The following is a 16,930-nucleotide window of genomic DNA, read 5'->3' as shown; positions in this document are numbered from 1 at the left end:
TCATTATTCACTTTCCTACACTTCTGCACGATAACGGTTATCATCCTATGGTGTGGTAATATCTAATGGTTAATATCCTACCAATATTTTATATTACACATTAAAAACCCAGATCATTAAGTCATAACACAAGTTTCGGAAAATAATACAAAAACCAACATCACTCTTTTACATTCCCAGTAAAACTACAAAACTGAATTTATCTGAATGCAACACAGATTTTAGAAGTAAGAGATATGTTATAGAGCGTGTCCACTGACCTCCATTATACAATTAATGGAGGTCACTGGTCAGTGAGCGTGTCATATGGGCACAAATTGTCAGTCGTATGTCAATCACTCCACGGCTTACATGTTTTCACTACGCCGTAAATTGTGAACAAAATGCTGACTTGTGCTATAATTACCTACAAAAATTGCAGCGATACTGTGAATTTCAAAAGTAGCGGGATCACCTATCACAGCCAACTGTAATTTATACGAATTTTTAATTTAAAAATCAATTATTCTTCACGAAAAATATTTTTCACGAAAAGTGTTCCGCGAACTATCAAACTAAGGCACTAGTGATGTGGTGTGATGCAGATTTTGGTATCGATATTTTTATCGACATTTTTTCTGCGGTTGCGTTATTATCTACACTTATATTATAAAGCTGAAGAGTTTGTTTTTTGAACGCGCTAATCTCAGGAACTACTAGTCCAATTTGAAATTTTGAAGTATTCTTTCAGAGTTAGATAGATCATAGCCAAGAAATAAAGGAAAATGTGGAAAAAACTGGGAAAATTATTTGAAAGGACTTAACTCTCGCACCATCCAGCAATTTTTATGTTGTTTGGCATAAATAAAAAGTAGACCAAATGAAGAATCATAGGCTATTTTTGTGGGCTAATTTGTCTTTGAAATTTCTAATTTACGGGAGTGAAACCGCGCGGAAGTTCTAAATTTATTATAAATATGCGGAAGTTTTATTTTATAGTCGAAAGAAGTGGTGCTTAGGAGGATACACTAGGGGCAAGAGAAATTGAAAATAGGTATTTGAAAATGTATTGCTGTCTCACCAATCTCAAGTCTCCCACCTCAGAGCGCGATAGAGACAACACGATAAAAGTTCTAATAAAAGAATAGAAAATCTTCGATTCGTTGTCCGCTGATTCCTTCTCCAAAACTTAACCGATTTAAGTACTTTATGCATTAAGAATTAAAGCAAGGCTTGAGCTGTGTTCCTATGTTTTATTTTTTGGTATATTTTAGTCAGTTTTGTTTTCTGGGTGTTTGAACACAGAGGAAAATCTGGCCATTTTTTTGGGTTTTTGGACGTTTATCTTTTTTAATAATAAAATTATGAAAAAAAGAAAACATAGGTGGCCATAGACATTCAGGAAAACAATCATAACTCTACCGGCTTTATCCAGGGAGGAAACAGGGGACTGAACGTTTGTATGGAAAAACGGCGGCGTGGACTCCTCTTAATGCTTACTCATATAATAACTTACAATAATTAGTGTATCTTTAAAGAATGATTTGTATTACCTTCATCGCTTTTAGTCCTATTTCAGTTTCCCCAAAGACGCAAAATTCAAAGAAAAATGTGTGCAAAAAATTGGCCAAGTGCGAGTTGGTCTCGCGCACGAAAGTTTCCATATCATAATAGAGCAAAATTAGACAAATAATGTATTTTTGTACGAATCCTTAATTATTTAGTTTATTTTAATTTTATTATTAATTGTTAAATACTAAATACAATGGCGTATTTTGTACTTTTCAAGTGCCTACCTACCTGTTGCCATTATTGATATAGAGCAAAAAATAGCAAAAAAATCACGTTTGTTATGTGGGAGCCCTTAAATATTTAATTTAATTTGTTTTAGTATTTGTTATTATAGCGGTAACAGACATACACAATCTGTGAAAATTTCAAAAGTGTAGCGGTTATTGAGATATACAGCCGAGACAGACAATAAAGTCTTAGGAATAGGGTCCCTTTTTTTCCTTCTTAAAGATATTCAAAAAATAATAAGCGGGGGATGTTACTACATTGCTATAGAAGCCTAAACTGTGGCTAGTTTTTTGTCTGTCTGTCTGTATGTTTTTTCCAGCATCACACGAAAACTACTGGTCCGATTTGAATGCGGTTTTCGCAGATATATTTGTTTTTTTTTTCCAACTTAACATCTGGTTATATAATATTATGAATGTTTATATATTGCCTAGTTACGATTTTGCTTTTCGTAATCATGGATGATTTCAACCCCTTTCGACCTTTAAGTTGTTTTTGTTAGACTGTAATATTAATTATTTAACACTTTCATTCTTTTAATAGTATTTAAATACCTACCAAAATACATTCATTTCGTCGTAATAATAATTAATCGACACCGTAGATAGACCGGACATCACTAGACCGTGTACCGTTGACACTATGCTGACAATATTGTGTCATTGAAGTCGGCGACATAGGTTTCCATATAAACGGCGCTACATAATACTTCTCCTTATTTTCCTGTTCTGAGGAATGCAAGTTCTGGTCATTGCCCATTGGAATGAAAGCTGTTGAGGAGCTAGGTAAACTGCAAAGAAAAGAAAAAGAATTCTAAACTTACCGCCGTACTCAGAGACATATAGTCCGTCAAGAAAGTGAAGAAATTAAAAAGTGGCAACTGGCAACATCGTAGTGTCATCCCTCTTTTCTTAGATTGATTTGAAAGGGATGACACTACGATGTTGCCACTTTTTAATTTCTTTACTTTCTTGACAGACTGTAAATTAATTATGAATAACCTTCAATTTAATGAAGAGTTTGACAGATAATGTATGAGGCTTATGTCAAAATTTCGAATTAACTAAATATTTTAACTAATTATTAATGTTCCACTCTGAGTGCGGCAATAGTTGCCAACACGACTGATACAAATTTTGTATCAGTCGTGTTGGCAACACTGCCTGACGCCTCGCGGCTCGCGATTCGCAGTGCAGCTGCCAGACGTACGAGCTACGAGTAAAATTCCAAGACGGCGAACTTACGCGGCAATCTATAAGTAGGTACGCGAACTTTAGGTGACACACAAGCGAGTAATGTCGTCGAGCCATAAGTCCGCGTACTTACTCGCGTGTCTGTCACCCCCTTAAAGATAACACACATTTACATCAAAGACCCAGGAAACCACAGATATACGTTTATATAATATATCTATATATTAATACGTGAGCCAAAAACTTTGTAACCCTTTTTACGAAAAATGGGGAAACGCAAGTGCATGAAATTTTGCACAGTTATAGTTTATATGGTGAAGGAGTGCATCGAGCTTATATTATTTTGAAATTATGCTTTTATCATACATTTTTTTAACAAATAAAACATTACACACACTACAACACACACACATGAGAAATGACAGATTTTTGAGTGACAAGCCTATACATACGAATTATACTCTTTTATTTATGGTTGAAGTCTGTTGACAACAAGTTGACAAATTGAAAATGGATTATAGTTTTTTTTATTGAATCTAAGATACTATTAGACAATGCTTACACGGCCAGTCTGAGATCAGCTAAGTCCCAGAGACAAGAGTTGAAAAAAAAAGATAAAGTCAATATTTTTTACAAAATATAGGTAGGTAGTAGTCCTAATGTCATTGAAACTAAGGTCGAATTTCGACCATTGGGTGAACTCTAGTTATAATAATTATTAATAACACATATACGTTTTGAAAAATCCTTTCTTCGAAGACTGCTTCGCTGATGGGGGCCACAGCCCACAGGACATGGGAAAGGAACATGTGACGGAGATAGAGGATAGACTACAGAAGATGGGATTTTATCTAGACATCTATCCCTCTTTATCCTACTTCTTATTAAGTTAAAAGGCCCATTGCCGTGAATGGGCCTCGCTGATAACAATCAGCGAGGCCCACACTCGTTGTTTCCGACCGGCAACACAACACTGCAGATTGCAGAACTGCCGTGCAGTCCTGCCGTGAATGGGCCTCTTTACGAACAAAAAAAAATCATGTCAATATACAATATTGGCGCCAAAATCAATTTCTTTGTTCTTTTGATTTTTGAACAACTTTTGAAAATTGTTCCAAATAGCAACTACTTAATTTTAATTTTTATGTACAAAAAAATAAAATATACGTAAATTATATCAATAATTAATATTCTTAATTAAAATACCAAATTCAAGAATACCAACAATCTCTAAACACTGTAACAATTAATGTAGCGCAGATTCGTTTTTCAATGCAATCTACAAATTTAGTTTTGTGGTTGTGGTTAACACGCAAATTATACGTAGTACATATCTACCTGCTATATTAAAATACTATTTAAAAGGACCCTGTAGCCGTTAACACAAGAAAATGGTAATAATGTTTAATAAAATAGTAGTAATTAATGATTATCGTTGAAATCCAACAATAATTATGTACATTTTCCAAGTAGGTAGGTAGTTAAGCTTTCTGGGCACAAAGTATTTTCTATAATATTAAATTTAAACTACATATTATGACTTATTTTCAGAGTAAAAAACGTCGGATCAACTTAAGACAAACTGCTCGTGTAAACTATTATGAACCAGAAGAGCCGAATTTGGATGAGTATGTTTGTAAGTACACAGATCTTTCAGTGGTTGGCCTGAAGGAAACGGGGCACTATGGGAAAAAGACTTAGAAATGTCGAAAAAACACAACCCCCAATGACCACCCCTTTTTATTATACCAATCTATAGGGGGCGCCAAGGGAAGCAAAAAAGCTCAGATATACTTTTCTCAAAAATCAACCCCTGTCGAATGACAGGCCGAAATGTGACCCTCGTTAGTATGGCGAAAATACCTAGAAAAATTTTGACGACAAAAATGCAACCTCCTATGATCACCCATTTTTATCATACCAATCGATTGAAGTTTATTTATTTATTTATTTATAAATTCTTTATTTGCATTATAAACAATATAAAATAACAAAAACAACATTAGGCAAGGAACATAGCAAATAGGCGGAAGTTGAAGGTTTCAAAAATCTGTTAATTTCGGAAATATTATATGGATTATATGGACCTGCTCATTCTCGTCTAAACTCTTCTGACTTCAAAGTTTCATTGTAATGAGGTCAAGAAAATATATATTTTTTGTTACAGTTTGCTCTGAATGTGGTGATTTTGTTTATGAATATTGCTCAATTCATGGTCCACTGCTCGTGATTCCTGATGATAAGGTGAGAAAATGTGGTTTAGGATGGAAACAGCAATGTAAGTATGTTAAAATAAAAGGGGGAAAAATATATAATATAAGTAAGTATACCTAAGTACTTAGATCTCTATATATTTGTATAAAAGTACTTACATGCAAATTTTATTATGTTACACATACTAACTTTCTCCTTTTTATACAACCGATGTCATTATTATATTTTAAAATTCTATTTTAAAATAATAAAGAGTGGAAAGTTAGTCTGTGTAATGTAATAAAATTTACATGTACTTTGTACATACCAAACCAAACTAAAATATAATAGTTATTATTTTGTACTTTGTTTAATATATTGTGAGTAGTTTATGGTTTAAGGCCTGTTTCACCACTTTCTGATTAAGTGCCGGATAGGCTATCCGAAACTTTTTTGACAGATTCTCCATACTTCATGATCTGTCAAGTTAACTGGTGGATAGCCTATCCGGAAATTATCAGAAAGTGGTGAAACAGGCCCTAATCTTTTTAAATCTGCTAACAGTTTTGTTTGCAGGTACCCTTAAACCCTGATGTTCCATCCTTCGTCCCTCGTGCGGCCCTCACCATTCCTCATGTGTTCCTCCACCTCAACTATTCCAGTATTCCAGGTCCTGATAAAATTAATATTTTACTATGCTTCAATCTGATACCTAAAATAGTATCAGTATTAACACCTCCATGATGGGTACCGCAGATACAATAGCTATTTTCAATTGTTATGCGGCAGCCAGCTGCTGCTTGGAGATTGATGGGTTAAAACAGTAAATAAGAATAAAAGTATCCCCAGTATAGCAAACTTACTGATTGAATATCAGTAAGTTTGTTACATACTTAAATATAAGAGCTGATTTACATCAATACAATAACAGGTAGCTAACACCAGCAGCACTGAAGTCTTGCAATATAGTCTCGTGATTAAGGGGGGTATTACATTACCATTTATATTGGATTATTTCTATGATCATATATAGGATCCAATATATATGATCATTTGATCATATCTGCATATTACATTATCATATTTCATTGATCCTATTTTACGTCATATGTGGTATCAATAGCCAATGGAGAGCGCTAACGCTGACAGGTATTGACGTCAGGGTTACTAGATCTTAGAGAATTCGATTTGTCAAAAGACATCGTCATTTTTAATATGGCTTGTTTTTTGTTATTTCGGCAAGATTATCCAAGTATATAATTAGAAAAATAATTACATTACATTATTTGAAACATATTAACGAACAAGAAATTAAAAACTCTTTTTTATATTAAATATAAAACTGGCAACACCTATTTCTATGACCGTATTGGATCCAATCTCTCAGCAAATGTCAAAAATCTATGATCAAGGAAGAAATGAATCATATTATGTCTATAATACATTATCCAATATCATTGACTCAATGATCTCGGATCCAATATATATGATAATCTAATATCCCCCTTATAAATAGGCCGTATAGGCCACTAGGGGCAGCAGTTTTCATAAAATTGGCAATTAGGGGGATATTAGATTATCATATATATTGGATCCGAGATCAATGAGTCAATGATATTGGATAATATAATATAGACATATGATTCATTTGTTCCTTGATCATAGATTTTTGACATTTGCTGAGAGATTGGATCCAATACGGTCATAGAAATAGGTGTTGCCAGTTATTTAATATAAAAAAGAGTTTTTAATTTCTTGTTCGTTAATATGTTTCAAATAATGTAATGTAATTATTTTTCTAATTATATACTTGGATAATCTTGCTGAAATAACAAAAAACAAGCCATATTAAAAATGACGATGTCTTTTGACAAATCGAAGTCTCTGATATCTAGTAACCCTGACGTCAATACCTGTCAGCGTTAGCGCTATCCATTGGCTATTGAAACCACATATGACGTAAAATAGGATCAATGAAATATGATAATGTAATATGCAGATATGATCAAATGATCATATATATTAGATCCTATATATGATCATAGAAATGATCATATATAAATGATAACTAGCTATTTGACCGAGCTTTGCTCGGTATTCTATAAAACACGAATAAAATGACATTTTCTAAAAATGGTTCCTAGCTAGATCGATTTATAGCCCCCGAAACCCCCAATATACTAAATTTCATGAAAATCGTTGGAGCCGATTCCGGGATTCCAATTATATATTTATATACAAGAATTGCTCGTTTAAAGATATAAGATGTAATACCCCCCTTAGAGCAAGTGAGTGTACAAATTTGTACACTCACTTGCTCTACTTATGTTGGATTAGTCATTGGACTGCAGATACATGGGCGTAGCCAGCCTTGGGTTCAGGGTGGGGCAGCTGAGCAGTCAACCTATCCCCCGCGCTTTTTGTTTTGATTGCACTTTCTTTCATGTCGACTAATTTTTTTGTGTAACTTTTTTACGGATATTATGATTGTTGTTAGTATATAAGAAAAAAAAATTGTTTAATTTATAGGCACCTTATAGGTCAGAGCCAGGGTGGGGCAAGCGCCCCAGCTTGCCCCAGTGTGGCTACGCCCATGTGTAGATACATTATATTTACATTATTACAGTGATGACCTTCGATCAAATATTCCTTCGATCAAATAATATTTGATCGAAGGTGATGACCAAAATCCAGTCATTGTATCGATGTAACTCGGTCTCCCTAACTATTATCTTACCACAGATTAATAAATAGGTGCTATGTAGTTTGATTGAATTATTTACAGGTGCCGGTCTTGGTGTCTTCACAACCTTAACGCTGCCGCGCGGCGTCCGGTTTGGTCCCTACAGGGGAAGCAAGAGTGACAAAATTAAGTCTTCGTATTGTTGGCAGGTAAACTATGCTCCCACATTAGTAGGAGAACCTAGAATAGCTGTTGTAATATGTATACTCGATCATCTTAAAGATCTAGTAGGTTTTTGTAGATTATTTAATATCCTAAAAGGAAGAAAAAAGGGAAGATACAAAATAAAACGCCATCTATTGACGCCCAGGAATACGAACAACGACACTTTTGACTTTGTAATAAAATTTATTTAAACTTCCGTTAGATGTCGCTGTTTATTCTAAAAAAAAGGTCTGCTCAAAAACGCCTACTAAAAAAAACTAATAAAAAAGTGTCGAGGTCAAGTATCGTTCCGTCTAGCCTCCTTTCGCAACGCCGAACGCGCCATAAGGAACTTCGTTCCAATAATGGTTTAGTATTCTACTGGTATGATAGAATGAGAGGCTATACTAAAGATATGTACTGCAGCCAAGACAATCCCATGTCTCTACATCTACAGGCTTATCTTAGGGACCATCCATAAATATTAAACGGTTTTCATTTTTAGCCGTCACAAAGCAATTTTACATCCAAAAATTAAAACCACCTCGATATTTAAAACTTCGCTATTTAATTTATTAAACTTTCTTGTCACACCATGTCGCACTTTGTCGACCCCCTCCCTCCTCATTTAGGTGTGACATACTTTATGGATTAATTTAATCGTCATTCGTCAGTGCTTTATAAGCTCCGGTAGGAGTATTAGGCTGGTATAAATAGTCAGTACTCAAGATGCATCTCGGTCTCAAGACACGGTTCAGGCTCTGTGATTGGTTGGCTGTCAAAATTTGGACCAATCATAGAGCCGAACCGCGTCATGAGACTGAGATCCATCTTGAGTACTGACTATTTATACCGGCCTTAGTGTTCTGTGTTTGTGAGTGTGATAGATAGCGTTGGAGACTCGTGTTTCTGCAGTGTAGTGACGCGAAGTGCGGCAGCCCTGGATTGATGTATAGGCAGTATAATACTGCAGTATACTGGCCTATAGCCTATAGGCCATGTCCTATGAGCGGCGGCGTCTTAGGTTGGCGGGCGGTGGCAGAGTTCGTACATAGGGGCGGCAAAATTAAAGTGGCCTATATACTCATAAAAAATCTAAATCTGGCTCTGAAGTGCGGCTTCACCTTAATTAAATTATCATGACGTGTCTGTTTAAGATCCGGGATGCCAATAACCGGCCATGCCACGTCATGGACGCTTCGGACGCCAACAACTCCAATTGGATGCGCTATGTCAACTGCTCCAGACATTGGTTCGAGCAGAACCTTGTTGCGTACCAGTACAGAGGACAGATATACTACAGGTGATTTTTTAAAATTTATTTATTTAAAGTCGCTTAAAACATCTAAGGTCATTAGCGACTGACTACTCAGGTGATTATTGTTTTGCATGGGGAAAAGATATAATATTCTATATTTACCCTTATTAATAAAAAAAATTATATATTGATATCAGCAAGTATAAGTAGGTATTTAAAGTCCACGGGAAACTTGTGAGAACTAACAAAATTAAGTGTCTCATGTGTATAAAAGAGCCAAGTCTCTGTCTTTTTAAATACCACTGTATCGTTAACTGAAACTTATAAATTCAGTACTTACTGCAATTTTCTTAATCCATACTTCCATACCAATATTATAAATGCGAAAGTGTGTCTATCTGTCTGTCCGTCTGTTTATCTGTTACCTCTTCACGCCCAAACCGCTGAACCGATTTGGCCGAAATTTGGCATGGAGATTCTTTGAGTCCCGGGAAAGGACATAGGATACTTTTCATCCCAGAAAAATGCATGGTTCCCGCGTGATAAACGAGTTTAGGCGCAACGGAGTTGCGGGTGTCATCTAGTAATATATTATATTGTTTAGAAAATACAAATAAGATGCTATTTAATTCCAGAACGATCAAAATTATACCTCGATTCACTGAGTTAATGGTATTTTACGGCAGCGAATTTGCTTGTGAGCTGGGTATAGATCTGAAGAAATACAACGCTCCTAGCACCTATGCCCAGAAACTAGGTACTGTGAACAGCTATTTATTTCACGAATGTTAAAGGCAAAAACCCATAAGAGTGAAAGAGAAAGACATTTGTTTTCCCGTTTGCATTTCCCTTAGGTTGTCCTGGACTCCAATGACTTTGGGATGTAAACGACGCAAGCGAGTGCATTAAAAGTTCCTTTTTGTCATTTCGGACCCCAAAACTGTTTAAGTTATCTTAGCTAAAGTTATTTAAAAGGGTTTGACGGAAAAATATAACTCAAATGGACGGAAACGGAAAAATATAACGCAAACAGTAATTTAACTTACAGCAGTAGGTACCTATAAAAGTATTTCAAATTATTTCAGGGACGCAAAAAACAACACAAGATGACGTGAAAAAAACGACTATCCCTGTAAATAGTACACAACTGGTAGCAATATCAAAGGAAGACATATCAGTAGAAGGTAATAATATTATTGTTACGTGCTAGGGTTCGAGATTTGGAGAGAAAGACCTGGTGACTCTCTTGAAGAATTTATTAACACTGCACTAAACACTAGGTCACAACACTTAGCACTAAGTCCAAACACTAATCACTAGATCCAATCACTAAGCACTATCACTGTCCTAGGTCGTAGCCAAGTCGCAGGTTTTACTGGTTTACTCACTATTGATCACTTGTTGTCGCCTCGAAGATCGCTCAGATTGAACTGACTCGCCGGGCCTACCTGCGGCTTTTTATATGGCGAGACGAATTCCGGAAAGTTCCCGATTCACGTAAACAAGTAAACAACCGTGGGAACTTTCTAGGAGGCTCGAGCATGTACCACAATAAAACTGCCGTCCTTACGATAAGTGCAGTAAGTTGAATTTAATTTAGACCTTATGGACTCAGTCATAAGGTCTAAGTTAAAACACGTAAACACGCAAACAAATAACGGTAAACACGTAAACAAACATTGGACCTTTCGAGAAGGTTCGAGTATGTACTTGCGCACCTCATGCCATCTAGTATTGAGTAGGGGATTTATGTTGCCTGTGCTCCCTCGGTAAGCTTCGCTGGTTTGTCGCTAGATGGCACCACGTGTCCGTATACCATGTACCGTAACATTATTATTATTTTGTTTAACTTATAAGGGTAAGAGCATACAATTCGAAATCAAGAACTTTCAATTCGGAATAGTGAAAAACTCTGTGCAAATTCAAAAACTGAACCTACATAATATTTTAGTCGCTTTTTCGTAGCTTTTTGACTTTTGTTAACCCAGCTGACAGATGACGACTTACGGCCGTTCCCAATATTTGATCTATCTCTGGTTTTTCCCTACTAGAGATAGGAATAGCTCACATTAGACATTAGAGACATATATTTTATATTGGGAACGGCCGTAACATTAATGACGTAGGTCTGTCAACTGCTTATGAATAAATTTCTTCGAGGGAACATCTTCTTTATAAGTGAATAAAGCCCACTTTGAATGAGTAACATCCATGCCCAGGGACATGTTATGATTACTCGATTTTAATTTAGATAATTTGACATAATATACTCACTCACATACTTTTACAAATTATTCATTATGTAATCATTAAATATGACTCTGAGTGCAGCGGTAATAACTAATAGCCAAAATGCGTGAAGTCTCGGTGTAAAAATTATACCTTCAATTTAATTAAGAGTTTGACAAATAATGTTTTGGGCTTCAAAATCTTTATTTAATTAAAGTCAAGTAATTAATATTTGCCTCTGAGTGCGGTAGTAACATTAGAAAAGAAAATATAAGTAATTTAACTGCAGCTTTATTATTTACAGATAAGTTAAAAACAATAGACGGGAAAATTCAAGAAAATACAGTGAACTTAACACATGAAGAAAAGGACCTTGAAAAGATACATAACGTAGGTGGAAATGAAAAACTAAAGAAAGATTTAGTAAAAACTGACATAAAATCCGTTAATAACATAGGCAATGCTAACTTAGATTCATCGCAACTGGTTGATAAAATGGATACCTCAACAGTAGAAAGTTCTAAAATAGCTAAAGATCTTAACAACAATCTTTCCAAAAGTGTTAATATTGAATTAGTTAATACGAAAAGTAATTTAAGTAAGAGTAATACGGAGAAAAACGGGTATTTTAGTCGCAGAAAAATCACTAAATATTCATGCGATATCTGTTCGTTTATCACATATACAAAGATTAGTTTAGAAAATCATTTATTATTACACGCAAATGTTAAAGGTGTAAAATTTTTCAAGTGTAAATACTGTTTGCATGTTTGTAGAAACGAAAATAATATTAAATTGCATGAATTATCTCATACAGGCGTGAAACCGTACACCTGTGATATATGTCAACGTAAATTCACTCAAAGTAGTAACTTAGTAAAACATAAATGGATTCATACGGGCGAGAAACCGTACACTTGTGATGTATGTCAACGTAAATTTTCTCTAAGTAGTTATTTAGCAAAACATAAAAGGACTCATACGGGCGAGAAACCGTACACCTGTGATGTATGTCAACGTAAATTCTCTACAAGTAGTTATTTAGTAATACATAAAAGGACTCATACGGGCGAGAAACCGTACACCTGTGATGTATGTCAACGTAAATTCTCTACAAGTAGTTATTTAGTAAAACATAAATGGATTCATACGGGCGAGAAACCGTACACATGTGATGTATGTCAACGTAAATTCACTCAAAGTAGTAACTTAGTAACACATAAAAGGACTCATACGGGCGACAAACCGTACACCTGTGATGTATGTCAACGTAAATTTTCTCTAAGTAGTTATTTAGCAAAACATAAAAGGACTCATACGGGCGAGAAACCGTACACTTGTGATGTATGTCAACGTAAATTCTCTTCAAGTAGTGATTTAGCAAAACATAAAAGGACTCATACGGTCGAGAAACCGTACACCTGTGATGTATGTCAACGTAAATTCTCTTCAAGTAGTTATTTAACAAAACATAAAAGGACTCACACAGGCGAGAAACCAAGCCTATGATTTATATTTTAAGTGAACCTAAATCATTTGCCTGTAGGTAGTAGGTACTTTTGTAAAATATTTAACAACGTAAAATGTAAAACTGCTATACTTGATTGTGTTAACTTCTCGCCATATTGTGTTTTTTTATGAAATAAGGGGGCAAACTAGCAAACGGGTACAAGCAAACGGGTCACCTGATGGAAAGCAACTACCGTCGCCCATGGACACTCGCCGCATCAGAAGAGCTGCAGGTGCGTTGCCGGCCTTTTAAGAGGGAATAGGGTAATAGGGAAGGGTAAGGATGGGATGGGAAGGGAATAGGGGAGGGCAGGGAAGGGAATAGGGTAGAGGATTAGGCCTCCGGTAAACTCATTCACTCGGCGAAACACAGCGCAAGCGCTGTTTCACGCCGGTTTTCTGTGAAAACGTGGTATTTCTCCGGTCGAGCCGGCCCATTCGTGCCGAAGCATGGCTCTCCCACGTCTAAATTTCACGTCATCATTGTATCATTGTCCTACCTATCGCCATAACTCATAATATTTTAAAAACAATGTACTCTTTAATCTATATATATATATATAGAAACTCAAAGCTGTCATGGTGATCTATCAACGCACAGCCGAAACCACTGGACCGATCGGGCTGAAATTTGGCATGTAGGTAGATGATATGACGTAGGCATCCGCTAAGAAAGGATTTTGATCAATTCTACCTCCAAGGGGTTAAAATAGGTGATGAAAGTTTGTATATAATAATACTTCTTAACGCGAGCGACGCCGCGGGAAAGAGCTCGTTACTACATAAGTACCAATACGGCTAGATTATATGCGTCTGCGCGAACGAACTGTTTGGCCGCAATAATATTTTATGTTATACGCTATAGCGACCCGCCCCGGCTTCGCACGGGTATAAAATAATATAGCCTATGTCACTCACTGAAAAAATGATTAAAATCGATTCAGTAGTTTTGATTTATAATTTATATTTATTACTACCCGTGGGCCGTGGCTCGCATCGGTCGGTACCGCCGCAAAAACTTCGTCCCGAAATTTTTAAACCTGTAATACTTCGAAAATATTCATTTACTTAAATCACAAGCTGTAAAGGGCCATAATAGTATAGAATATATATCGCTTCGAAAATTAGCCATTATTTTAAGTTAAAAGTAAACAAAAGATGTTATTTTGGGATATCCATAAGAGATAGACATAAGGTATACGTGGGAGAGCCATGCTTCGGCACGAATGGGCCGGCTCGACCGGAGAAATACCACGTTCTCACAGAAAACCGGCGTGAAACAGCGCTAGCGCTGTGTTTCGCCGAGTGAGTGAGTTTACCGGAGGCCCAATCCCCTACCCTATTCCCTTCCCTACCCTCCCCTATTCCCTTCCCATCCCTACCCTCCCCTATTACCCTATTCCCTCTTAAAAGGTCGGCAACGCACCTGCAGCTCTTCTGATGCTGCAAGTGTCCATGGGCGACGGAAGTTGCTCTCCATCAGGTGACCCGTTTGCTCGTTTGCCCCCTTATTTCATAAAAAAAAATACAATGGCGGAGTTTTTTGTAGACCTTTTTATAGTGTACAAATACTTAGTAAGTAAGTAAAAAAGCGACTTTGTTTTATAATAATATGTAGTGATAGTGAGGGACTAGAACATTTTATTTTATTACTAACAACTAACAAGTAAATTTTTTGTAAGTAGCTTCATTTTGATAAGACAACTTTTTTATCTGCGAAAAATCTTGAAAGTGGTAGCTAAGTACTAACAGAGATAGAAAGGATTTCATACTTTGATTTGATGGTCCTAAAATATGGATTGTTCTTGTGACATCAAATATTTTGTATGGACTTTGTAGGTTGATTCTTGTTTTTCTTATTGTCTTAATAAGATGAATTAAGTGGGTACATTAATATTTTCAGTGTATTTACTATTTTTCTACCTAGCTCAATAAAGCTGTTCTTTCGTAATTTAGTGTTTTAATTCTTATTCTGCACATAACAGTTATATTTGTGGGACAATGTTACTGTTAAATTAGTTAATTAACCTACCAATATACAAAAAATCAGATGGTTAGGGTTCCGTTTTAGGGTTCTGTAATCAACAAAACTTGGTTGACTACTGTTAACGGAACCCTCCCTAACCAGCTGATTTTTTTGTATATTGGTAGGTTAATAGTTATATAATATAAGACTTAACATTGTCCTACAAATAGAACAATCCATATTTTAGGACCATCAAATCAAAGTATGAAATCCTTTCTATCTCTGTTAGCTGCCACTTTCAAGATTTTTCGCAAATAAAATAGTTGTTTGTCTTTTCAAAATGAAGCTACTCACAAAAAACTAGCTTGTGAGTAATATTTTTTTTTATGAAATAAGGGGGCAAACGAGCAAACGGGTCACCTGATGAAAAGCAACTTCCGTCGCCCATGGACACTTACAGCATCAGAAGAGCTGCAGGTGCGTTGCCGGCCTTTTAAGAGGCAATAGGGTAATAGGGGCTCCCTGACTATGATATTGTAACGATTTATATTAATAGCGGCGCGGTCGCGTCTTGCGCTGTATTTACATTTTAGATCTATCTGTACTATCCATACTTCCATACTAATATTATAAATGCGAAAGTGTGTCTGTCTGTCTGTTACCTCTTCACGCCCAAACCGCAGAACCGATTTTGCTGAAATTTGGCATGGAGATACTTTGAGTCCCGGGAAAGAACATAGGATACTTTTTATCCCGGAAAATGTACAGCTCCCGCGCGATAAACCAATTTTGGCGCAACGAAGTTGCGGGCGTCAAAGGGCGTAAAGCTGCAGTTTGTTTGTTTGTTTGAACGCGCTTATCTCAGGAACATTCTTTTAGTGTTAGCTACATCATTAATTATCGAGTAAGGCTATAGGCTATATTATTACGCTTAGACTAACAGGAGCGAAGAAACAGAAAATGTGGAAAAAACGGGGAAAACTATTTGTAAGGGCTTATCTCACGAACTACTGGAGCAAAAGCACTATAAAATACAGCTCATTAAAAGAAGTAAAAGAAGAAGTAACACGATGGCTAAAAGCTCTAGGTTATGACGAGAAAGAACAAATATTAAGAGAGATATAATAGATATAAATAATCACATAAACACACAGACACACACACCACAACACATCGCGGTAATGATAATATTAACAAATTTTAGTAACTTAACTGTTTTTATTTTTAATAAAGATACTATTCCGGTGATCTGCAGGATAGGCTCAGCCTAGTGCAGACATCAAAGAAGCTCGGCACTAAAACGTCTGTAATCTTAAAATAATATAATGTACCTGTAAAAATATTTTGTGACAGATGGATTGTTGTTTTCAATAAATTATTATGATTTTTTATGTTATTTGGTACAGATAAAAAGTAGACCACGTGAAGGATCATAGGCTATATTTTGTGGGCTAATTTGTCTGTGAAATTCCTAATTTACGCGGGAATTAAATATCTACTCAGTCGAGGTTTTGACTTAAAAAAAATAATTTTATTTCAGACCAACAGAGTTCTTATTACTAATTTAACAATCGAAAGAATCCCTTAACTAACTTAAGTCTACGTTTTTATATAACTAAAGTGCTGATAATGTGTTTGTCAGCTGTTCCACTTAGGAAGAGCTGACAAAGCTGATCTGGGCAGGGCTGCCACTCTTAACTCCTCCCTCCCCTAGAGAAAAATTATCCGAAGACGTAGAAACCGAGGAAGACGGCTTCGGAGAATTTTTTGTTCTAAAAAGATCTAAAAATTTATTTCTAAAAAACAACATAAGGAACATAACGAATATACAAATAATTATCAAAATAGTTAATATACATAAAACCGTTGTCCAAATTTTTAAGTCACTATTAACACTATTATTTTCACTAATATAT

General features: G+C 35.7%; 1 protein-coding gene across 1 annotated transcript; it reads left to right on the top strand.

The window, feature by feature from the left end:
• Positions 1–4,281: 4,281 nt before the first annotated feature.
• Positions 4,282–16,728, top strand: LOC121735047 (histone-lysine N-methyltransferase set-17-like). Its single transcript, XM_042125714.1, has 10 exons — positions 4,282–4,366; positions 4,524–4,608; positions 5,140–5,216; positions 5,742–5,835; positions 7,951–8,057; positions 9,210–9,355; positions 9,946–10,067; positions 10,396–10,494; positions 11,844–11,929; positions 16,657–16,728. Exons 1-10 carry the CDS (start codon positions 4,364–4,366, stop codon positions 16,726–16,728), a joined length of 891 nt encoding a protein of 296 aa, XP_041981648.1. The 5' UTR covers positions 4,282–4,363.
• The last annotated feature ends 202 nt before the right edge of the window (positions 16,729–16,930 follow it).

Source organism: Aricia agestis, chromosome 16, assembly GCF_905147365.1.
Source record: "Aricia agestis chromosome 16, ilAriAges1.1, whole genome shotgun sequence".
Classification (NCBI taxonomy): Eukaryota; Metazoa; Arthropoda; class Insecta; order Lepidoptera; family Lycaenidae; genus Aricia; species Aricia agestis.
Note: the sequence above shows the minus strand (reverse complement) of the source record. Positions and strands in the feature narration are given on the sequence as shown.

Excerpts from the sequence above, each read along its gene's own strand:
- LOC121735047 (XM_042125714.1), top strand. Across the intron at positions 5,836-7,950 it reads CAACTATTCCAGTATTCCAG|GTGCCGGTCTTGGTGTCTTC; the intron begins GTCCTGATAAAA and ends AATTATTTACAG. Across the intron at positions 11,930-16,656 it reads ACCTTGAAAAGATACATAAC|CTGTTCCACTTAGGAAGAGC; the intron begins GTAGGTGGAAAT and ends TGTGTTTGTCAG.